Source organism: Eulemur rufifrons, chromosome 1 (genome assembly GCF_041146395.1).
Source record: "Eulemur rufifrons isolate Redbay chromosome 1, OSU_ERuf_1, whole genome shotgun sequence".
Lineage (NCBI taxonomy): Eukaryota > Metazoa > Chordata > Mammalia > Primates > Lemuridae > Eulemur > Eulemur rufifrons.
Window position 1 is genome coordinate 70858337 of NC_090983.1, and position 25740 is coordinate 70884076.

The 25740-nt window shown below is 39.9% G+C and overlaps 1 protein-coding gene across 1 annotated transcript in view; it reads right to left on the reverse strand.

Moving 5' to 3' along the window:
* The window catches only part of FMNL2 (formin like 2), a 296967-nt gene that overhangs the window by 95594 nt on the left and 175633 nt on the right, over window positions 1-25740 (reverse strand). Inside the window, exons 3-4 of the mRNA XM_069472569.1 lie at window positions 7683-7763; window positions 1084-1160 (exon numbers count right to left, since the gene is read on the reverse strand). Coding sequence (XP_069328670.1) covers window positions 1084-1160; window positions 7683-7763 — 158 coding nt within the window. The remainder of the gene's footprint in view (window positions 1-1083; window positions 1161-7682; window positions 7764-25740) is intronic.

Genomic DNA, 25740 nt, shown 5'->3' on the forward strand with positions numbered 1-25740 from the left:
AATTTAAGCAAAATGATGTACAGTAGGTCCTCGAATGTCATTTCATTGTAAAAATGAGAAAAAAATTGGTTTGTAACATGTCATTTCTCCTAATGTCACAGGTTCTGAGAACCTATCGATGACATTAAGTGACAATTTACTGTATTTTACAGGATACCATATAAAACTAAAGTGCAAAATTCATATAAAAATTTATTTCCAAGAGACCTGCAAAGAATGTCACAGAGGAAAATTCTAAAAGGTCTGAAAGTCTATAATCCTTTCTTTGTAAAGCTCAAAGAATCAAAACCAAAAGGGGTTAAATAACTTGTTAAAGACATACTTGAGGCAGAAATAAGACTACAAAATACGATACCTGATATGAGTTTGCCTTGGAGATAAGACATCTTGTTTTAAGGTACTGTACAATTATGCCCCCCCAGGGGTACCGGAGAAAGTGATAAAGTTGTACTTGCCGAGGCAAAGCAACCACCTTGTTGCCTGAAAGAACCTCTCAGAAATGCTTCCTGCAGAGATTCCTGGACTTTATTGTCCCAAAGTGGATTTACACTTCACGGTCCTGAGATTCTGAGATGCATGAAAAGCAAACTCAGAATGTGTCCAGGTGGAACGAGGTAAACTGGGTGACATTACTCCAGCTTCTGTCCCCTTCTGGCCAGAAACCAAGAGAACTGAGGAAAGGGATATAAAGCAGCCTCAACTAGCCAGCTTGAGAACTACAGGGAAGGCTTAGAGATTTTCCAGGATCTCAGTCTACATCTACTATTGGGATTCCTGATTCGCCAGAGAATTGCTATGCACACATGAAACCAAGCACTTACCATGAAGTGCCCATATTTACTGCATCCAAGTAAAGAAACACAGAGTTGTTCTAAATACTCCAAATTAAGGGCTGTATCTGTCCTGCTTCCACTGATTCTTGTACAGTAAGCATTCCGCGTACTAACAAAGCTTCCAACCATCAAAACCTCAGTCTTAACTTACAAAGAATAATAAGTTAAGCTCAATTATTTCGATATGATTTCTTCACTTTGTAAAGTGTCCAAAAGCCCTAGAGCTATGATGTTAAAGGGGCATACTTACCCAATGTGGTTAGTTCTTAAAGAAATTTCCAGTTCTCTTAGCACTTGTGTAGATTCTTGAACACGCCGTCTGAATTTCTATAATTCAAGAACACAGTCTCATAAAACATATTCTAGCAATTGCTATAACTGCAGCTTACTTATAATAAATTTAACACAAGATAAAAAATATCTTCACTTCTAACGTGGGCTTTTCTCATATTTTTTTTTTTTTTTTGCTAAGCACACAAATTTTTCTCACCATGAAAATAAGCTAATGAGAAAGGACTAGAAAAGTTACTTATTTTATGTAGTAAATGTCTTTGAGTAGATTTTATTTCCCTAGCCCACATATACAACAATATTCACCAGTATACCTATGAGTCAGGGACTCCAAAACCACCACTAGCTTCCATGATTCATTAAGAGGACTCACAGACTCAGCTTACAGTCATACTCATGGCTGTGATGTATCACAGGAAAAGAATACAAAGCAAAATCAGCAAAGAAAAAAGGTGCATGAGGTAAAACATGGAGGAAACCAGGTGGAAGCTTCCAGGAGTCCTCTCCCTGAGGAGTCACAACTGACAACATGCATAAAGCTCATAAGAGAATCAGTGTCCAGGGTTTTTATTGGGGCTGGTCTCATGGGCACTCTCCGCCTAGCACATAGCAAAATTCTGGACTCCCAGAAGGAAAAGAGCTATTCAGCACAAACCACGTTGTTTTCATAAACAGTTTAGGCACCATGAGCCATTCTTACCAGGAAATGGTGGAATCCTCCCAAAATACAAGTTCCCAGATGCCAGTCAAGGGCCAAGCTTGCATGAAGTGGTTTTTTTTTTTTTTTTTTTTGGGGGGGGGGTAGTATTTCTGTTTAACAGCTTTATTGAGACATAGTCACATAATGTACAATTCACCAATTTAAATTATACAATTCAGTGTTCTTTAGGATATTCACAGAGGTTTATAGCCATCATCACCATCAGTTTTAGAACATTTCATCCCTCCAAACTCAAAAAGAAACCCCATACCCATTGACAGTCATTCCCTAGTCTCCTCAGCCTCCCAGCTCTAGAAAACACTAACAGAGATAGTAGTCTGCCTCTAGAGTTTTGCCTATTCTGGTCATTTCATATAAATGGAATCATGCAATATCTGGTCTATTGTGATTGGCATCAACTTCCACTTTTGAAGACCCATTTGGCCATAGGCATCCCTTTCATACTGAGTGTACATGACAGAATATGAACTCTGGTTGAGAACCTGGAGGATGCACTAGGGCAGGGTTTCTTACACAGCAGCCTGGTAAATCATCCAAACTCCTGAGCTCCAAGGGGAGACAGAATAGAAGGGGGAAGGAGGATGGAGAAAGAAGGGATGGATTCCAACATGGCTCAGCTCTGCTTTGCCAGCCTGTCCCAGCTTGGCCGCTTGAACAGGACCTCTGGTGCCACCAGGACCCCACACTGAGGGCAAACTTGCTGGGTCAGACTCTAGCCTTGCCACATATTAGCTATAATTCTTCATGTCCTGCTTCCTCAACTCTAAAAAGGGAATAAAATTAACTCCTACTTCATAGGCTCCACATCACAGAACTGTTGTGGAGGGTAGATGAGAGGATGCACAGACAAGAGCATAGCACTTGGACGTTATAAATGCCTGATGCATGTTTATGCTTCTTCTTGTTGTTTGACCACAGCTGTTTATATATTGTTCTTCCAAGGAAAATTTAATATGAAAAAGGGGTTCTGGTACTTGAAAAAATAATGCAAATCATTATTCTAGGAAAACATACACCATGTAGATATCTGCTACCAGATGGCCATCTGTGTTCTGCTGGCTGTGAGCTGGGACGATGGTGAGATTTAGCTGAAAATGAAGAGTAATTGATAGAAAGTGAGGGGAGAGGTGGGTTAGGTTCTTTCCCAGCATAAAAAGTTGATGGAAAGAATCTAGTCCTTCCCACCAAATGTTCACCAGTGCCACCGGCAGGCAGAATCTGTTGGCTTTATGAAACTTGTGTTTTGTCTGTTCAGCTGCACTCCTCTCCTACAATTTCTTTTCTGTGTGTGTGCGTGTGTGTGTGTGTGTGTGTGTGTGAACTGTGTTTTTTTAATGTCTTATCATTTTTTCTTTTTTATTTATTTTTCTTTTTTAAATTTCAGAATATTATAGGGGTACAAACATTTTGATTACATATATCATCTTTGCAGGCTTTTGTAAGGATAGTAGTCTCAGATCTGCTATGTTAATTTTTTTCTGCACGACCTAACGTGTTCCAAAATAAGCATTCAGAGCATTACCTCTGCCCCTTAGTCCTCACTTGGAAGTTCCCTCCTTTGGAGCACATCCCCAGTGTTCCCCTGACATGGAATGTTCTTCCTCATATTCCCTTGCCTATTAAAATCCTACCTATCCTTCCAGGGCTCCTTCAGGTCTTCTTTTTTCAGTGAATCCACCTCTGGTCCTAAATGTATACATTTCTTTATCTTCTTGACCCTAAGGAATCTCCAAGATACCTATGAGCTGCATTGCCCATCAGTTCTTTGGAACATATTTTCCTACAGAAATATTATTTACAGTGACTACAGTCAAAGGCCACCCTGGAAGAAGGAAATTTGAAGAGCAACACGTCCTAAGCAGAGTTCTGGGCTTCCTGTGCTACAAACCTGAGCTACCATTATGTGACACTGTTTACAGAATACTGGCTCAGAACACGAAGGACCCATCTCCTCACTGCCACAGCTGCCGTGGACACAGTCACCCAGCTCCAGGCTTCCGAGAATGGCTCCCATGGCTTGGGAGAAAGGTGTCCAAGGACAGAAAGGAAAGAGGCTGGAAACCAGGATTCCAGAATGTGGGCTGGCGAGAGCCACGCACAGGCCTGGGACCCCGTGGCCCAGTGAAGACCTGGGACACTGCTCGGCACAGGCAGGCTCCTGTCACTCTCTCCTCCTCTTCCGAAAGCCCTTTGTTTCCCCACCAACTGCTTCTCACCGGGGCCCTGAGGAAGCAGACAGTCTCACAGTTTCTCTGTGACTGTCATTCCTAGAACACTCTAAAAAGACCTTTTCAGGTTTTCAGAATGCAGGTATAGTGAGATATAAAAAATAAAAATATCCTCAATGCAATGATAAAACAGAGGAACTCTCCTCTACTGTCAAAAAAAGGCCTAAGAAATGGCGGGGCCACGGACAGCAGGGAGGGCATCCAAGCCCAGAGCTTCCCGGATCGCGTTCCAGCAACGAGGATGCTCAGAGCGGGACTCAGCGTGAAGGGGAGCAGTGCAGGATGGGTGGCAGAAGGTTCTCCCTTTAAACTCTCCCCTTGCAGATAAAAACTGGGAATGGAGTAGAGAGGCGTCAGCCGGCAGGGCAGGCAGCTCTGGAGCTTGGACACAGAAGGGAAGAGAAAGGAGACAAAAAACTCTAAGGTCTCTGGTCACACAGGTGAGGTGACCGTTTCCAGGCAGGCTAGCTGCTGCAAAGTGGTCACTTCCATGTCACTGTCCTAAGTCTTAGGCCATCTGCACAGGTGGCCATTAGAAAACAACTCAGCCGTCCAAGCTGTGTGTCATGCACAGTTCTGACTCGTTCCCTGCAGCCTTTGCCTCTGCCCCCCTAACTCTGCCTCACACTTCCTCAGGGCAAGGCTGTTCCTTCCATATGTCAGATGCAAGGGCACCCAGCGTAGCACTGAGAACACAATAGAGTATAAAAGAGCATCAGCTGAAGAGCTAAGAGATCTGCATCAAAACCAGGTGACTAAATCAAAACACTATTATGTAACAGCAGCAGCAGCAGCAGCAGCTGACATCGGTGACGCATCGACTGTGCCAGGCACTACGCTTCTGCAACTGCCTCAGAGCCGAGGTGACAAAACTGACTTTGCTCCTGTCTTGTATTGTCTTGGGAACAGCTCATTTTTTTGGCTGGAGTCTGGACTACAGAGAAGCCTGGGAATCCATCCCTGTAACACATACACAATGAGTGCTAACACTTTGTACTTCTAAAACGCATCCAGAGTGCTTTAAGGCACTTCAAAGAGAAATCATGTACCTGTGGGGGCTGCAAAAAGCAGGCATGTAGGATGCATTAGCAGTCGGTACCGTTCTCCCTTCTTCCCGCCCTGCTGAGGAGGGCCCGGGGAGACAGCTGGGCCCTAGATGAGACGCACAACAGATTTCTGCTCACAACCCCAGCGCCAGCAAAGGACCAGACTCCTTTCTTCATGCCAGACGTGAGCACTTCCCCTCCAAAGCACAGACTAATGACCGCCTGCTATTAAATAAGCACGCCAATCTGGAGAGCCCTGGTCACGGAGATATCTAATTTAGGCTCTTCCTTCCCTGCCCTAAAGGGTTTCATTTGAAAATGTTTAAAAGACAATGTAAAGAGAATACGCTTAAGAAATTTTTTCCTATAAGAGCAAATTAAGTATCTTCTATTCAATTTGAACAAAAGATTAATGAATGAAGCAGTCGAGGACTCCAGACACAGTTAAAGGAAGACTGCTCAGCTCAGACTGTCTGGCTAAAATTTAAAGCTCTGATTTAAAATCTTTTTTTCCCCCCACCATAATATAGCTGAGAATTTTCAGCTCATTTTAACTGCGAGCCATGCCTTATTCCAAACAAATCTCCTTTTTTCCAGGCTTTAAATTACAATTATGTCTGTGTGGGACATATCATTTCCTATTGCCAGCTCCTGACAGAACCTTACCCAAGCAGGGGTGATAAATCCAACACCCTTTTGATTATTTTTTCAGAGCTGAGTGACTAATCTTGAAAGAGGCAGCACAGACCACACGGGGCCATTCAGGTAGGCACACACAGTCCAGGGCAGAATGTCAGGAAGGCCCCAACAGACATCTTTTGTCCTGCTCCTCTTTATCAAGCTATTTGTGAGGGAGCGAAACACTTTCTGAGCAGCTTATTTGTTGTTCTGTTTTGCTTTTGTTTTGTCTTAACCCAGAAATAACTGATCTAACGGAGAACTGGAACTATGCCAGGAGGAAGCCCACCTCCTTCCTTCCAAGCATCTTACTCCTTACGGAGTTTGGAAGTCTAAGAAGCACTCTCCAGAAGTTTACCTATTTTCTCCTTTCTTTTCAGAATTTGTTTTGGGATGGAACGAACTCTGTGTGAAGGGAGATCTCAGTTTTGTGTACAAACACTGGCATTTCTGTCATCCTCAGCGTGGGGTGAGCATTAGTGCCCAAGGCTGGGGTCTGAGCCATACAGCCCAAAGGTTACAAGTTAGGGGTTCAGAAAACCTTTAGAAATCTATTCTAAAATAGAATTGTGCTGTTCTATGTGAAGAAAGAGAACAAAATACGTGTTTTGAGGGGAAAGGGTACATTTTGTATGTATAGGTGTGTCTTCCCTTATAACCCTCTTTAATCTGATGAAATTAAGGCTGTCATGTCCTTAGGGAAAGAGACAAGTGAGAAACTAACAAAAATTAAGCAGTGGTCCCTGACAATAGGTCTTTTAAAAAAAAAATGTTTATCATCATATTTGCAGTGAGAGAAGGTACATTCTTAGGAGACGAGGCTGTGTCACACTGAAGTCACATACAGCATAAAGCCAGCAGTGAAGATCGGTACTCTGTTTTCACGCTTACTCCCAGATTTTATTCCCCCTTGTCTGCATGTTAACCCTAGGACAAAGGCCCAAGAAACTTCCAAAATGAAATAATAGCTACTCTCCTTTGCTGGACTTTTTTTTTTTTTTTTTTTTTTTTGGCAGGGGGAGGAGAATAGAGGGGGGAAGGGTTAGAGTAGAAGATGATGATGGAAAAAAAAAATTTTTGTACTGCAACAGCCAAGAGCTCTGAAGACAATGGTTAACCAGGAAAAGTATGCCTTTTCTCATGAGTCACACACCAAAACAGCAGAGGGAACTCAGGAGTTGTGGAAAGTCAATGGAAAAAACGAATGCTATCAGGTGAAGAGCCCCTTCGTCCATAGTGTTGAGCAAGGACAGCTCTGCCCTAAGACATCCTAGGACTGATCCAGGCCCGCAGGGCTGTGCCAGGCTACATGTCTTACCACGAGGCATTAGTTTAAACCAATTGTGTGGCTACACAAAGCAGGGCTTGTTTGTAAAAAGAGAGAGTCCATGGAACGGAATCAGCTATTCTCTCCTTACCTTCTTGGGGCCCAGGCAGGAGTTGGGGGTGGGTGGGGGGAAGCTGCTAAAAGCATCAACACAGGATGTGAGTGCACGGCTGGGATGACAAAGCCCCAGTGAGTTTTCAAGGTCTCTGGAAATGCACCAAGGCATGAAAGACAAGTATTCCCTTTGCAAGGCCTGCTTTTGTAGTGGCCTAAACACCTCTGGACTGGACTCACTGCTCTCCCTGTGTAATTGGAAATAGCAGTGACTTAATAACCATTAGAGGTACGTGACTCCCATCTCAGGAAAGTACTCTTAAACACATCTTCAAGTAAGAAGAGTGGTATTCGTCTTCTCACGTTGTCGGTCTCCAGTGGTTGTTTTCCAAGAGGCTCTGGCAGAGGCTCTGCTGCAGAAGAAGGAAGGTCTCTTCCAAAGCAGGAGGATTCTGTCGGCTAATGAGGAAGCAACAACAGAGAGTGGAAACAAACCCATCTTACCTTCTTGGTTACAGCTGGGTTCAGATAGCCTTTGAGCTTTTGAATGTATGCATGGGGAGGATTCTTCACCTGGAATCGCTCCTGCAGGAAGCACAAAAGTAAAAAGCATGAAAGGTAGGAAGGCATGACACAGCCATATCAAACAGATCAATGTTACGGATCCATGACACAATGCATCCACACTAATGCCCTGCAAATGATCATTCATTATGTACTACTTGTTTTGAATCCTGATAGTAGACGAGGTGATCCTCTCTTTGTACAGGAGGAAAACTGAAGCTCAGAGAAATGCAGTACTTTCCTCGGATGACATAGCTAGTCAGCGGTACGAGAGGATTCTAACCCATGTCTGCCCAACTCAAGAGTCTATACTGCTTTCTCTGTAGGAGTCTATATTGCTTTCTCTCATTCGAGGAATGGTGCGTTGCCTAACCTGTTTCAGGTCCTTTGTTAGCAGGTCTTCAATATATTGCATATTCTTTTGAAAATCTTCAGTGTTGGCAAATCTTTCTCTTTTGGATATTTGAAGATAGCCAAAGAATAGACTCAAATAATTTGTTTCAAAAATGAGTCTACTGCTGAAATACTGGAGTGTGGGCGTGTGCATTTGTGTGCATGCATATCCATGTGTGTTATCATTAATGGGTTTCTAAGGCAGTTCCACACTGGAAGATACAAAAATATTTTAAGCAAAGGCACAGTCATTGGAACAAGCATAAATATATTATAATACATATCTCCCAAGGTAATAATTGAATGTAGGTCTGAGGTGGGCCCGGAGAATCTGCATTTATAACAAGTTTTATGCTGATGTACCAGTAGAGGAACCACACCTTGAGAAATTCATGTACATGTTTATCAGATTTTATACACTTAATGTCCAAAGCAAAATAGGCAACAGTAAAAATCTGAGTAAAAACCAAATCTCCACAAACTGTAAAGTGAATAAATGCTTGTATTACATTCACACAACAGTATACCAGATTACGATGAAAATGATGTACAGCATGCTCCTATGGATGGATCTCACAAACCTGACACTGAGTCAAAAAAACCCACATGATTTCATTTATATGGAGTTACAAAATTACCTAAACTGTAACGGTTAGGGATATTCAGGTGGTAACATTATACATATAAGTACAGTTTTATCGTATGTATGTGTGTATATTTATGTATGTATAAATATATATATGTATCCCTGGAGATGATCAGTCTAAAAGTCATTGCTGGAGGACTGAGGTTGGAGAAGGGTTATGGTCAGAAATGGAAACTCAGAGCACTCATAAGAGGCCAGCAATGTTCTATTTCTTGATCTGAGCAGTAGTTATTAATACAAAGATGCTGGCTTTACATTACTTAATATGCTGGTTCTTAGGTTTCACAATCTTTTCTGTATATATGGTATATTTTATATGCAAAGATTAAATAAATCAGCTCTAGAAGAAAAAATAGTCATCAAGAAATGAGGACAATGTTCTTTTCCACCTATAACCCAAAAAATGTTTTCTTACTTTTTAATTCTTTTTAATCTGATTATTGCTTACTTCACAATGGAATTTTTTTGGTATTTCACAACACTGACAACTGGTCAGTATGTTTAAGCATTTGTTTATCCCACATAAACTTGTATTTCTCCAACATGGAACCATAACATTCTTCCTGGTCCACTGAAGCTCTGATTACAGATTTATAAATGCTAAGGATCATCCTACTGATATTGAAAAGATCACCTTATTATTGAAAGTATGTATCTTATTATTGTTTAATACTTTAAAATAGGGAGAAGTGGTTTGTAGTGAGACCCATATTAATATTTCCCCTTTATTTAAAATGATCAGGGTGAATTTTGTAGCATATAAACTATATCTTCAGAAAGCTGCTTTAAAAAGATCAGCATATTGTGTCTAATTATCCCTCCAAATTTTCTATCCTGAGAGCAATTTCTAAATAACAATTTACAAGTACTCGACATCTCCAGTGCCATCATTGTCTGTGTATCAAGTCCGTTGTTTTCTTTTTTTTTTTTTTTAATCACCACCACTTTACTTCCTACTGCCATGGATTTAGCAAGAGTCCAGCTGAGGGCTAAAATAATCACAGAAAACTCTGAAAAATGAACTGCTGAGCTATCTAGAAACCAGTCATTATTTCCAACCTTGTGTACAACAACAGCTGATGCCAGAGAGATATTAGGATATAAATGAAAACAATGCTTTTTAATCATACAATTCCAATTATTCAAATTTTTAAAAATCCTACAACCAATGACAACTCAGACTGTCCTCCCTTCTGCTATAGCAAATGCCACCTGTCTCTACATATAAGGTCCCTAACACATGAAACTCAACAAATGATGGCTCTGGCTAGTACAGTATTTGCTTGAGGACCTAAAATTTGAACCTGTCAACAATTGTTGAGAGACCTATAATTTTTTGTTCTTTTAGGCTACATCTTCAGAACAGAAGGACCAGATTTATTTTTATTTTTTTGAGGAAAAAAATGTGGTTGAGTAACACATGTAATACATTAGCATTTGCTCGATTAGCGAATTCTATTTTTGACAGTGAGTAAATGCAGTTTTTCCCATTTCCTACTTGAGATTGTGGAAACTCAGAAGAAGGGATTTCTCAAATATACACATTTATTGGTCCTGTTGACTTGATTATATTTCCTTAGTCTCAATTTAATAAACTCGTACTTTTTCAAATTTGCTTAGAATTTGCTGTTGTGTATTAGGCACACTTTTCATTTATTTGAGCAACTTGCTGATGTACTTCCAAGAAAGAAAAAGTGAAGGCTGATGTTTTAAAATACTATTGGTCCACATTACATCTATTTATACGAAAACTCATCCGACATCCAGGGATTCAAATAAAACTGTTATGGGGAAAGAATCCAAAGCCCCAATTATTTTTGTAAAACTTGGGGTTGTTTGGTCTAAGATTTAGAGGAGCCATAGTTGAGTTATAAATCCAGCACTTGACTCACCAGACCTTTTCTGTCTGTACTCAACATAGCCAATTTGGACAACAGAATTGGAGAATTTCAGCACCTAGCCAAAACACATTTATTTTGAAGGACTTCAGATTAATTACAGGTACCATTTATTTAAATTAATACATCTTCCCTAAATATTAGAATTTTGTATTTTACATTAAACCCCCAAACTGCCTTGGTTAGCAGTTTTCCATCATCTTCACTTTCAGAACTGTTTCATATCCCACGTGCTACTTTCAATAGTTACCTGTTTGCACAACATCACTGATATGAGTATCTAGTGTCTTCAAATTGAGTTACACTGCATAGAAATATTATTCTTAGGGACAAAAAAATATTTAGTCACAGTGATTTATCAATATGAATTGATAAGCTATCTGAAAGAGCTTTTAAAACACAAATCTCCTTCAGAATGTCTAATTACACAGCATCACCACCGCCCTGACCCGCTGCCATTTCCACCTCTTTGTGTGATCAAACTTTCTTTGTGAAATATTTCCAGATGGAAAATATCAATTGCTCTGGGGTTTTTTATCATTCGCCATAAGCAGTCAACCAATAGAACCAAAGTCATTTATGAGCATTCAAACAGAATTCAGGTTTATCTTACACCCAATATTCTGAAGGGTAAGGAAAGAAATTATAGTGAGACATCTGAAAATAGAGGAAATCTCTAGAAAACGAATGGCTCTCGGGGCACATACTTTCTGTTGAGTTTCTCTCCCTGTTTGGGATGGCCACATGGTCACTGGCTCTCTTTCAGTGGTGTCTCAGAGTTACATAAACTGCTTAAACATCTTCAGGGATGAATTAGATGTCAACATCATTATGCCAGTATTAATGTTTTATTATTCTAATCCTGTAATAATTCACTTTAGAAAGTGAAAATTCAAAGGGCGTTGCTTTTGCTCATATAAGCTCACTGTACTTCAATGTTTTTCTTCCTAGAAGTCGGAAGTAATGGACGCCCTTTCCAAAGGCCGAGTAGGCAAACTGTGGTCTCTAAACGAGCCAATATTACAACCAGCACTACTGCCATTAGTAAGTACTAATTTGCAAAATTTAGCTTGGTGCTACGTGCTCTTCAGAGTTTAGTCGACAGGAATAATCCATATCCTCAAGGGGTTTGCCCTCTAAAATGGATAATGCTGACACAAGTAGACAGGGAGAAGAAAAAACAAGGGTGTAATAGTGCATTAATATTGTATACAGACAGAAATGACTTTAACAATTTAAGAGAGGCCAAGAACAGTACATGCGTGGGGGGCGCGGGGGTGGTGCCAAGACCAGTCAGGGTCCCTAGGCAGGAGGCACCGAGGTAAGTCATCGCGTCTTAGCCCTCATGAGGCTAACGACTTCTACAAATAAAAAACAATGTACACAAATAGACCTGGAGTCCCCCAAGGAACTGAGAACACCAAAGTCCCCCAAAGAACACATATTCCTTGTTGCCCAAAAAGGTTTTAAAAATTCTGAAATTTCAGCATAGCTGCCAGACTGTTTCCACCTACGGAAAGTATGTGTGACCGTGTGGGGAATGGCAAGAAAGGGGGGGACGATTTACAGAAAACGAGGAAAAAGTATTAAGACTCTACCCATTGACTGTAATAGGTGACCGAGAAAGCAAGTCCCCAGGAGATTCTCATTTGCATAACAACTACCAGAGGAGGCCAGTGCCAGCTGTGCTACTATTTAGAAGCATCCCTGTGGTTGTCACTGGATGAAAACGTTTTGTTAAACAAGCTCCTGCCTCTGAACATTTTAAATCTTACTATCACGTTTAGGTCCCCTGCTTCCAGGCACTAATATGGAAAATACCAAATTAAAAAAAAAAAAAAAAATGTTTCGGTCATTTCATTCTTTCACTCATCCAGAACCCACTATATAAGATACTGTATAAAAAGCCCAAAAAGAAATAAGTTCAATTCCAAAGCATTAAATCTCATCTCTGAGATACAACAGACATAGCTGTAATACAAAGTAGAATATGATAAGAGCCATATGTGATCCTCTCCAAGTTCAAAGAAAGGTGAGGCTCTTTCCAACTGAGACGATCAAAGGAACCTCCCTGGAGAAAGTGGCTTTTGAATTGAACTGCGAAGGACAGACAGCACATAGATACCCTGGGATGGTGTGAGAGGCAGGAGACAGAGGAGTTTTCCAGATGGGGAACATGAGAACAAAGGCAGAGAAGCATGAGGCATGTGCTAGTAACTTCGAGAGGTCCAGCTGAGTTCCAGTAATGCAGATCATGAAAAGCAACAGCACAAAGGCTCTAACTGGTAAGTTGGAACGGACAATGGCAGATGTCAATAATAGGCCAGGCGTATAGGATAGCTAACAGGGAGTCAATGAGGAGTTCTGCATAGTGGAAAAACATATGGGCAATACTGTGTACCTCTCCTTTCTCCATTCCCAACTTTAAAAGTTGGCCATTTCTGCACTAGGCGAGACTTGAAAAATAAGCATGTACGACTCATTCCACAGCCATGGTTTCTTGGAGAGCCTTGAAACATTCTTCAGCTCTGAATATGAAATCATTTTCCTCGTCGGAGAGGAGAGGATGACTTTCCAAGTGTTCCATTACAGCCCTCAGACTGAAAATAACTTTTGATGAGACTTTTCCAAATGCTTTCCTTTATTTAGACTAGCAAGAATTCCTTCTAATTCAATGGGTCTTTCCTGATCAAAACATAACTCATTCTCTAGTACATAATATTTAGTGGGTTGCTTTAATCCTACTCATAGCTCATCATTTTTCCCCGATTTGAAAGGTATTTTAATTGAATTTGTTGAATTTGTGATGGAGGAGATCATACTAATAAAGTTTGTTTACTATCCCATATTTTTCTATGCAAAGATTCAAACACCACAGTTATTGGCACATAGCAGTGGTAATAGTATTTGTTATCATTGCTATCTAAGAAACAGAGTGATGGAAAGTTGGATTTATACTGGAAAACCTTCAAATCCTTTGCTCTCCCCCCTCAATAGCCAAAAATTTCCTCTCTTTTAGACTAGAGCTTCTTTAATGTATAATACAAACTACCAAAGACCTGCCTCTAAAGCAATTTGAGGTTACTTGTTAAATTCCAAATTTTCTTGACCCAATCCAAGTACCCAGGGATCTGCACTTTCTTAAAATCCCCAAGTAGGTCTTCTGCATCCTGAAGCTTATTAATTATGGCTTTAGACTATACTTCCTATTTTGGATACCAGAAACCCTCTCTTTAGTCAATGTACAAAGATAATGTGCATATCCTTAGGTAAACAAAAATTTAAAAATATTTTCAGGCCGGGCGCGGTGGCTCACGCCTATAATCCTAGCACTCTGGGAGGCCGAGGTGGGCGGATCGTTTGAGCTCAGGAGAGTTCGAGACCAGCCTGAGCAAGAGCGAGACCCCATCTCTACTAAAAATAGAAAGAAATTATATGGACAGCTAAAAATATATATAGAAAAAAATAGTCGGGCATGGTGGTGCATGCCTGTAGTCCCAGCTACTCGGGAGGCTGAGACAGGAGGATCGCTTGAGCTCAGGAGTTTGAGGTTGCTGTGAGCTAGGCTGAAGCCACAGCACTCACTCTAGCCTGGGCAACAGAGTGAGACTCTGTCTCAAATAAAAAAAAAAAAAAAATTTCAGTTATGTTTAAAGATATAGACTTGCATTATACAGCTATAGGTATGGTCTATGCTTTCACAAAAATTTTGCAAAATCCCTGGGGAGTATTCTTCCTATAAAAATATAAGCAGTATAAACATACCTTCTTGTTTCTTCATCTGCAAAATGAAAATATGAAACCCTCTCTCTCACCCCATTTATTACATATTCCAGAAATCTTAGAGATGCCTTCCAATGAAGAATAAAGTACTGAAGGGCTTTAAAAGTCTCCAGAGATAATCATGTATCATACACAGAAAACATGGGGCTAGGAGGGAGAACAGGGTTCAAACTCTGATCAGGAAGGAAAAAAAAAGACAGACTAAGCCGTATATTTGTTGTAGAAAACATTAAGCAATTCAAGATTTAGATAAGAGTATTGCTATTTTTCAATGACTCAAGAATTTGAAAGAATGACAAATTTTAGGAATTGCTTTCCTGACTATAGTTATACTAACTGACTTCTTTGAAACTTCATTTACCCCAATTCAAACTGTACAAATTGTGGATATGATTCTCAGGATTTCAGTAGGTGTGTGCTAAATTGAACTGAATTGGAATATTTATTAAGGACATAACTTATGTTAGTGAAACTTCAAAGTAGGCTGGGCATAGTAGCTCATGCCTGTAATCCCAGCACTTTGGCAGGCCAAGGCAGTCACTTCAGGCCAGGAGTTCTCAACTAGCCTGGGCAATATAGCAAGATTCTGTCTCTGCAAAAAATAGAATAATCAGCCAGGTGTGGTGGTACACACCTGTTGTCCTAGCTACTCAGGAAGCTGAGCCAAAAGGATTGCTTAAGCCCAGGAGTTGGTGGTTGCAGTAAACTGTGATTGGACCATTCCACCCCCGTCTGGGTGACAGAATAAGACCCTATCTCTAAAAAAAAAAATCCATGGCTGTTGTTTACAGTATAGATGCCATAAAGTAGTATTCAATTGTAGAACTGGGTTTTGATAAATACAATGATATAACATAAACCACCTCTCTCCAAAAAGGGATAAAAGAAGTGGTAGAAAGTTATTCAAAAACAATATTCCTTTAGGAAGAAACAACTGGAAACATATTTCAAAAATACATCACTTAAAATAGCACCAAAAATCATGACATACTTAGAGATAAATTTAGCAATATATGTGCAAGACCCATACACTGGAAACTTCAAAACATTCCTGCAAGATATTAAAGAACACCTAGAGATATTACACCATGTTCATAGATCAGAAGAGTCAATATTGTTAAGATGTCGGTTCTCTTGAAATTGATCTATAAAGTCAGTGCAACTCCTGTAAAAGTGCTGGAGGCTTTTTCTTAGAAACTGATAAGCTGATTCTAAAATTCACATAAAGATGCAAAGGAACTAGAAGAGCCAAAAAAAAGAACAAAATTAGAGAATGCACACTACCTAATTTTCAAGACAATATTCAAACCAGAAACATACTGGCTTAGGGATAAAGATATAGATGAATAGAACAGAAGAGAGAGAACACAGGCCCAAACACAGAAGGCCAATTGGTTTTCAAAGGTACCAAGGCAGTTCATGAAAAAAGTCTATTCAACAAATGGTGCCAAAACAGCTGGATATACATGTGGGGGAAAAGTGACTCTCCACCCTTACCTCACCCCATATACCAAAATTAACTCAACATAGATCACAAAATAAAACATTAGAACCAAAACTATAAAATTTCTAGAAGAAAACAGGAGATAATCTTTGTGACCTGAGGTTAGACAAAGATTTCTTAGGACACAAAATGCATGTAACGCTTTTAAAAAAATGATAAATTCATCAGAAAAACTTTTGTTCTTCAAAATATACTATTATGAATATGAAAAAGCAAGACAAAAACTAAAAGAAAATACTTGCAAAATTTTTATCTGATAAAGACTTGTATCTAATGCTGGGCATAGTGGCACATGCCTATAGTCATGACTGAGGTAGAGGATCACTTGAGCCTACGAAGAAGTTCAAGGCCAGCCTGGGCAACATAGCAAGACCCATCTTTAAAACAAAAATGAAATAAAAAGACTTGTATCCAGAATGTTTTTTAAAACTTCTCTAGCTCAGTAATAAGACAAATAACCTGATTTTTTAAAATAGGCAAAAGGGGCCTGGTGCAGCGGCTCACGCCTGTAATCCTAGCACTCTGAGACTCCAAGACAGAAGGATCACTTGAGCTCAGGAGTTTGAGACCAGCCTGAGCAAGAGGGAGACCCAGTCACAAAAAAAAATTGAAAAGTTACCCAGGCATGGTGGTGAGAACCTGTGGTCCCAGCTATTCAGGGGGCTGAGGCAGGAGGATCGCTTGAGCCCAGGAGTTTGAGGTTGCAGTGAGCTAAGATGATTCAACAGAGTGAGACTCTGTCTCATTCATTCATTCATTCATTCATTAATAAATAAATAAATGCAAAAAGTTTGAACAGAAGAGATCCACAGTTCCTTCAAAGATACATAAATGGCAAACAAACACATACAAAGATGCTCGACATCATTAGGGAAATGCATATTAAAACCACCGCAATGAGATACCATCACATGCCCACAAAAATGGATAGAATTAAAAAGACTGACAATACCACGGGTTGGTGAGGATTTAGAGCAACTGGAACTCTATTACATTGCTGGTGGGAATGCAAAATGTGCCACTTTGGAAAATACAACTGGTGAACTTTATTACATGTAAATTATATCTCAGTAAAGATAATTAAAAAACAGTATCTCAAGGTAATTTTTAGATACATTTTACATATTTACTTTGTTACTGAGAATAGCTCTCTCTCTTTAAAAAGTTTACCTTGATATTTTGTTGGTTTCACTTGCCTAATTAAAAAGAAATCCACCAGACAAGCCAAATAGTCAACTCCACCAGTTAATACTTGTGCAAGATACATAGCACTCCAAGGGGTCCTGTGAACACTTAGTTTTACTAGTTCAAAAACATACCATCATTCACAATTCTATTGAAAGAATTAAAAATTATGGGAATGATGTCACAGTTTTCATCAGGCTCTAAATGTACCTCCAAACCTTGAACCATTAGTACATCTTCACTGTCATGTCATGAGGTTTGCTTGATCCAATCTTCTCTACTTCACCCCACTCCCAACACACAACCCATTGTCCAAGACATATATATATTCACCTTCTAAACACAAAAACTAAAGCAATGTGTGCTAACAACCTGAAGATCTAAATCTGAATCCCAGGCTGCAGTGGGATATTGGGTGTTTTTCTCTTAGATCTTACATCTTCATTTTACATTTAACATAATAAATATACACACACACCCCTTCTAATCAGCATCACATCTTTCTTTGCATCTTTCTATCTTCAGCTCATCAGATTTAGTAAATAGTTTCAATCTGTGACCTACACTGTCAATATTAGTCATTAAATCAAGCTTTCAGAGAATACCTGAGGATAGGCAGAGAAGGGAGGGAGAAGAAGGTCCTTCTAACTGAGTCACTGCTGAGGACGTTTGCTGGCTGTGACAGAGATACGTAAGCACAGACCCAGCCTACTAGGAGTGTCCATTTTACAGGGTTTTAGATGGACTTAGGAGGTTATATTCTACTGAAAATGAGAGTGCATTTATCGATAGCTGACTGGTTGTGTCCAAGTGATTATGAAAAGAACTAACAGTGGCTTTAAGAGTAAGAAATAGCTGTGTAATGATAGTATTTCTAGTACCCAAAGCTGATGCTGCAAGCCTTGGGCTCGTCCACAGCTTGTATCCACCATGATCACGTAGAATATGCACAGTCTCTGCCCCTCCATATAGCTATCTGTTTCTTACAAAACCCAAAACATATTTCTAGTTCATTCTCCTCCTATCTCCCTGTACCTCCAACATCTACAGTATCATTTGAAATCAAAACCAATTAACCTTGTATTTCTGCTGTTTAAGTAAAATCAAAATGTTTTACTACTGCAGCAGGGATAAAGACTGTACACATCAATTTCCCCAATGACTTTAGAAAATGACTTCTTTTAAAACATTTTCTTTCCTTGTAAGTTCATCAGGAATGCTACAGGCAACTAGGAAAGACTATGCATGTGGGCTGCGAGCTCTCCATCATATACTAAGTCTTTCTATAGTTTATTTTTAAGAGTATGCCTTATTTTTTTCAAGCTCTTGTTTTGAAAGACTTAGCATAATGCTGTCTGAAGCATGATGGTCACAGCATCTAGCACATCACTCTTCACAATGTGGATTTAATAAAGCGTGTAACAGACTCATGGTGAAGACATCACAACTGCATGGTGATCTAGGTCACCTGCTGGAAACGTTTTCAAAAAACTTTTCCAAACCGAATTACAGTATTTCTTTTAAACATAACATTTTTCAAAATCAGGCATTGGTAGACTTCAGTTTTAGGATCAGCTCAACCGCTTGCCAGACAACTTCCATAAAGCCATTTGACTTTTGTGACAAGTGAACACAAACAGCCAAAGATTCTGAGTTAAATGCCCAAGTGTTCAAATAACGTAAAGTGCTGTTTGTATTACCTGGTAAAAATTCTTAGTTAACATGCTTAATAAACCACTTAAATATGCTTAGAAAATATTTTCTAAAATATAGCGTCAAAGATCAACCTCAGTCTAACCCTGTGTGCATTAAATTGCCATACGAGTCTCCATTTCCTTTAACAATGTTCCCAAACTTATCAAAGATGCTGGTATGATAAAGTTCACTTCAAACAACACAACCAAGTAGTCTCAGCCAGGTCAGGGGTTAAAGGGGAATCTATAACTCCATTTGTACTACTAAGCAGGAAGGCAGGCAATGTCATGTGCCTTTTGACAAAAGAGCCTAAAACCTTCAAATTGGACTAAGCCTTCAACATCACTTCTGATAGAGCATTTATATCAGGTCACCAAAAAGGATTATTTTTAAAAGGAATAATTGTTTTCCTTTCTCCTTAGACTACCCTTCCCCTTTTATCCCTCCCCCATCCCAATCCCTGTGGTGTAGGCCAGCATCTTTTTCCCCCACTATAATAGCTACAGGACAAACGAAACCTCTGAAAAAAGAAAGATGTAAAGTAAATTCACTTCTAGGAATTCTACAGACATCAAACTCCCCCCAAAAGCCCAACATACAGAGAGTTGGCATCTGCTCCTTTGATTGCTTCTCCAGTGTTTTAGAATGAAGGCATCAGAGATCTAGAATGATCAGGAAGGAAAACCTTCAGAAAGGAAAGTGAAAGAAATTTGTCTTCTTTTCAACAGCAATTAACTCAGTACCTTTCCTCTGGTTTGGAGACCTCAAGAAAAAAGTCTCTTTAAAATCTCAAGAAGGCAGCCAGGAGACAAAATGCCTTTTTAAGTGTGGCAACAATAGCCAAGAGCCATAGCCAGTTCTTGTCTGGCACGCTGCTGGAACTCAGTACAAATGGTACTGGCAACCATTTGGAGTCAAAGTATTATATGAGGTACCTGTTTTGGAAAAAACTCAGATCCACACCCTCTCTCACCTCTTTGTTTTCTTTCACCTATACAACTAAATCCTAGTCAATGAATAAATTCATGAATCCATAAATAAAAGCAAGTTATAATACTGAATACAACCTAAAACAAATGAATCAGCAGACTATCAAAATTGTGGCAGAGACCAACCAACAGTAACTGTTTACCAAACATATTCTTCTCCTCTAGGCATTCAGCTAGTCTACATTTCTCATCCTGTTTTGCAGATCCCACTCAATAGAATAAGAGTGTAGATGACACGTGCCACTTCTAGGCCTGGCCCAGAAGACTTCCCAGGAGTATACCTGCATGTTCTTTCTCCTTTTGGTCGGAAAGAGGTAACACCCAGGGTGAAGATGCAGCTATGTGTTAAGAATAGCCTCACCTAGGTCCCTGATTGTGTAGAATTTAACCTTCAATGACCAACAACATCCAGCTTGGATTCTTACATGAAAGAAAACCTTATTATGTGAATCATTATACATCCTGGTGTCTGTAGTGGGTTGAACAGTGGCCACCAAACGATAGGTCCCTGTCTTAACCCCTGAACCAGTGAATATAACCATATTCGGAAATAGAGTCTTTGCAGATGCAATAAAGTTAAGGATCTCAAGATAAGACCATCCTGGATTATCAAAGTAGACCCTAAATCCAATAACTGTTCTGACAAGAGAAGACACAGAGAAGAGAAGGCCAGGTAATGATGGAAACAGACACTGGATTTATGCAGCTGCAGGCCAAGGAATGCCTGGAGCCACCAGAAGCTAGAAGAGGCAGGGAAGGATCCTCCTCTATGGCCTTCGGAGGGAACAGGGCCTAGCCAACACCTTGATTTCACACTTCTGGTTTCCAGAACTTTGAGAGAATACATTTCTGTTGTTTTAAGCTACCAAATCGGTGGTAATTTGTCCTGGCAGCCATAGGAAACTAAAGCAGCATCTACTTGTTAGGCTATCATTTGGAGCACAAAAACTACAAAAACATTTATACTTCATTCAGTAATTTTAGTAATGTTTTAGGTAGTAATGACACTGGTATTTTGAAATGTTTAGTATATAGGAAAAGAAATCATTAATGTTAGGAATCAAACATTTCAATATAAAAGAAAAATGGTAATTATAAAATCAATGAGATTAAGTAAATTAATAAAAATGGATTTGGAAATATCAGTATGAACTTGTAATTTTTAGACATGTATTTTCAAAGTCTAGAAACTTCATCTGAGAAGCAAATTCACCCAGTAGCTGTGGTGACCTGTCACATCACAGTCTCATCTCTAATACCAGCCCCCACTAAAAACAATAGGGCAACTTAGAGAAATGGTTTATTCTACACCTGAGGCAACGGGGAGGTACAAGTTAAGCCTAAGATCATTTTTGTACCAAAAAACAAGCTCCCAAGGATTAATAGGGTCATGTGAAAAGGATAAAGGAGCCACCATGAAGGAGTTCTCATAGCTGACAACGTGAGCCTCAAAAATATTATAATATCATATTGGCCACGCACGGTGGCTCACACCAGTAATCTGAGCACTCTGGAGGCCAAGGTGGGAGAATTGCTTGAGCTCAGAAGTTCAAGACCAGCCTGAGCAAGAGCAAGAACCCATCTCTACTGAAAATACAAAAATTAGCCAGGTGTGGTGGCATGCACCCATAGTTCCAGCTACTCAGGAGGCTGAAGGCAAGAAGATCTCTTGAGCCCAGGAGTTTGAGGTTGCAGTGAGCTACGATGATGCCATCATCACACAGTCACTTACTCAGGGTGACAGAGCAAGATTCTGTCTCAAAAAAAATAATAATAATATTGCCTGAAACACAATGGCCTTGAAAATCCATGGATTCACATTCACGGTGGTACTCAAAAAAGGAAGCCAAAGAAAACTCATTGGTCACCTTTTGAGGTATTTATTAAACCAAATCCTTACTTTGAAAAATGGCAACTAAGGGAAAGAATTCCAGGAATAATTATATTCCAGGGTAAACCAAGACCCAGTTGAAAGCACTAGTTGCTAGCTTAATGAAGAAGGAAAAAGAACTAGAAAATCATCATCTTTTTGCAATTCCTAATGAAAATGATTCTGCAAAGGATTGTCAATTGGTTTTAAACCCATTAGGTATGAGGCTGATAGGTAACTGGACATATACGTGGTACCAAAGTAACACCACACTGATTCCTTTCCAGCACAAAAGGGAAAACAATCAGGATGTTACCTGATAATCCACTTTTCAATCTTACCTAATGCTGAGACAACCACACATTATCTCCTATGACATTCTTGGCAAAGATGTTCAACATCCATCTATTATGCCTTTATCTAACTTACAGTTAAAAGGAAATTGAGGAGCTAAGGCACCACTAAGAAACACTCAGGTAAATGCAGAAAGTGAAATTTTCCATGAGAGGGCTTACCTGGGATCTTTGTAAGTATCATGAACAAAAAGACTGTTCCAGATTAAAAGAGACTTAAGGAACGCAGCAGCCAGACACAATCTGAGACTGGTCCTGTACTAAATTCTCATTTGAGCAAACCAAGTGGAAAGAACATCTTAAGGAAAATTGGAAACCATAAACTGGGCAATAGACGATATTAAGAATTACTATTCATTTTAGTTGTGGTGACCTTATTTGGATACAAGAGAAAATTCTTATTTTTATAAGGTACATACTGATTTTTTAGAAAAAAAGAAAAGAAAAATTAGAAAACAAAATACCAAACAAAAAAATCTGACTAATGCAGAGCCAAAGGCAGGATTACACAGAGGGATATCAAAATGGTAAGAGAAAACCACTAAGGGTTGTAAGATAAAAGTTGAAAAGAATTAAACAGATCACAAAAACCTAATAATGATTTAAAAATGAATTGCATTTCAACAAACCACACAATTATGGAAACAAAGTAAAAATGTAAACAATGTAATATCAAACAATATTAAGTATAGCAAAAGTGTCAGTGAGCCTGAGGACAGAAGGCAGGGAGAAGGGGAGGGGCGATGGCCATCTACTATCCCAACAGCTGGGAGGAAGAAGGAAAGCAGTGAGCTAAATGCAGAATCAAAGCCTGGAACAGGAAGGAGGAGGATAAGCGTTAAGGGCAGATTAAGTCTGCAATCTGCAAGCAAGGAGAAGGTTATTGCTGGCGTCACTGTATTTTCCTTCAACTTCTTCCCCACTGTTTCTGCACTCCATATGAATGCTCAAATGACTCTAACATAGCAGCCACCAACACTGAAGCAGGCTATAAAAACCACACCATTGTCATTACTGTAAGTTTATTACCCCTGATGCTCTAAAGACAAGCCCTCATTACCTAAACTCTGATGGTCCACAGGAAATAATTTATCAGGATCCAGTTATGTTTGCTTACTTGGCAGAGAAGAGCTCTAACTGGCTCACAAAAACATGAACATTAAGAAAAAAAAAAAAAAACATGGAGATAAATTTGCCCTTTAATTTTTTAGGAAATTTGATTCCAGTGGCAAATTGGCTTAACTATTGATACCAATTATACAATAAGGAATTTGCTTTCCACAGTATAAGAAAACAAGTAAAGGGCTTAAAAAATAATATATTCTTAATGATTAAATACATTTAAATGGCATGGGTTAGTTGTGTTGAAAAGCAGCTTTCACTGTGGGCGTAATGGAGTACCTTACTTAGTGTGGTGGCATATCTCAGTGGATCTGGCGTGACTCAGCTCTAGCTGAGTGGCAGCAGAGACCTTCCTCTTGCCTGGATCGGGACTCATTCCAGGCCTTGAGGGCTGCAATCTAGCCTCCCTGAAGTGCTTAACACAGAAAGCTGAGTCTAAGTGGGTACAATTTCCTGCCGCCTCTTCTCTCTCATCTTGTGATTTGTTTTAATTGCCTGCCCTATCACTTCATACAAATGAAGAAAGGGGAGACTCCCATCTCTCAACTTTCCTCTAGTCCTTGGCCCAAGGACACAATGAAAAGCAACAGCCAGCCCTTAGGAGGCAAGGTACAGCCATGCCAAGACACCCCAGAAAATGACAACCACGTCATCAGCACCAGTGAACCCCACGGGGAGCTTTCTAACCGAGCTCAAGTGTGGCACCTCTAACCGTTATTGGACTGGATTGTCCATTCATGCAATCAACACCTATCAGCATTAGTCACTTAAGTGTCCTGAATTCTCTGACCACTTGCACTTGATCATTCAGCAGAGGCAGAGTTATGAATAAGCTCCCCGCCACCTCTAAGTTCTACAGGCCCCCCAAAATCATTGAGAAGCCACAGCACAAAACCTAGTGACAGCCCCTTACCTACTACAATTTTTGCTTCAACAGATGGTTTCCAAGGCCCTGGTGTAACAGAGAACAACTGAAAGGGTTTGTGCCTAGAGTTTGAAAATAGATGTTCTCATCTCACTATCTGGGTAGGGTTGGCCTATTTATTTATGCTCTGTGAACTTCAGTTTCATCATCCATAAAATAAGGAGGTTGTAGAAGAGATAGGAAAGGCAAAAGGACTTTCACTTTACTCCATATTCTCCTTTTTTATAATTTTATTTTTGACAAGCATGTGTTGACTTTTCCAGCAGAGAAAAACAAAAACAGAGTGGCTTGGGATAAATGGTCTCTAACAAGCCTTCCAGGTCTAATGATCTGAAAGTCTGAGTTCATCTGGATCTCTAAAGCTCCCGGAACCCAGACTTTACCCACAGCACCCACTGTGCCAAGAGCTCTACACTTGAGGGAAATAGCCAAGGTCCCCACACCAAAAAGTGTGACACAGGGTCTGCACCTAAAATTGAGGCCTGAATGAGAGCAAACGGCTTTCCTCTCTCTCCATCAGTATAAATACTCCTGGAAGAGCTGTTATACGGCTGGACAGCTTGAGGGGTTTCCTTACCATTATCAGAGGAACTTTAACATTTGTAGATTTCTACTCTCACACTGTCATCTCATGCTACTCTAGTTTGTCTCTGTGTCCCCACAGAGTCCTTGAATTAATGTCCTCATGGGACTCTGCTCACTTACCACAACACAGAACTAGGGATGCACCTCTCAGCACCCCACATCCAGCAGAGAAGTCTCCCTCTTCCGTGGCTTCTACAGCCCCACTCCTCCGAGTTAGACAGTTCTTCCATGTGACTTCGACCTTTGAGACCCACGAGAGGCTCGGGTCATCTTTATATTTATGCAATGATCTAGAAAAGGACCACGGGGTATTTCTGGAATATTGTTGCTATAGAAAGCTCTTTGGGATTTAACCTTAACTATATTTGAGATGTAATTTATGCAATCTATGCCCATCAGCATCAATCATCTTAAAATTTTTTGTCTTCAACCTGAATGTACTTAATACCATTGAATTGTACACTTAAACATGGTTCAGATGATAAATGTGATATTGTACAGATTTAACGCAATTAAAACACACACGCACAGAGATGCTTATCCTGCTCGTGGCATAACCCAAAGACCTGGAGTCACTACCATTTCACCCAGCCCACGCAGCCTCATGTCTCAGTTGGCCATGGGTAGCTGGAAACAGCTTCTCTACAGAAACGCCCATACGGGCTCCCTCATATCTACAGCAGGTATCCTTCTCTTTTTAAAGTAGATTCTAGAATTGAGATGAGAAGGATAAAGCAAGAGCAAACAGTACCTCTCTACTTCTTCTCTACCAATAACGCTAGCTGCCTTCTATACTTTCTCCCAAACATGCATCGGCCACTTTTCCTTCTTTCAACACATTTTCAACAAGCACTTCTGTTTCAGGCACTCAGCAAGTTGTTGAAGGTACCCAAACAAATGACACATAGCCCATACCCTAAAGGAACTCACTGTGAAGAGAGTCATATTTAAACAAACACAACACAAAGTGACAGACTAACGCTACCACAGGAATGTATGAAAAAAGTTGGTGCCCCAAATTAAATGATGAATTGTATTCAACTCAAGTGA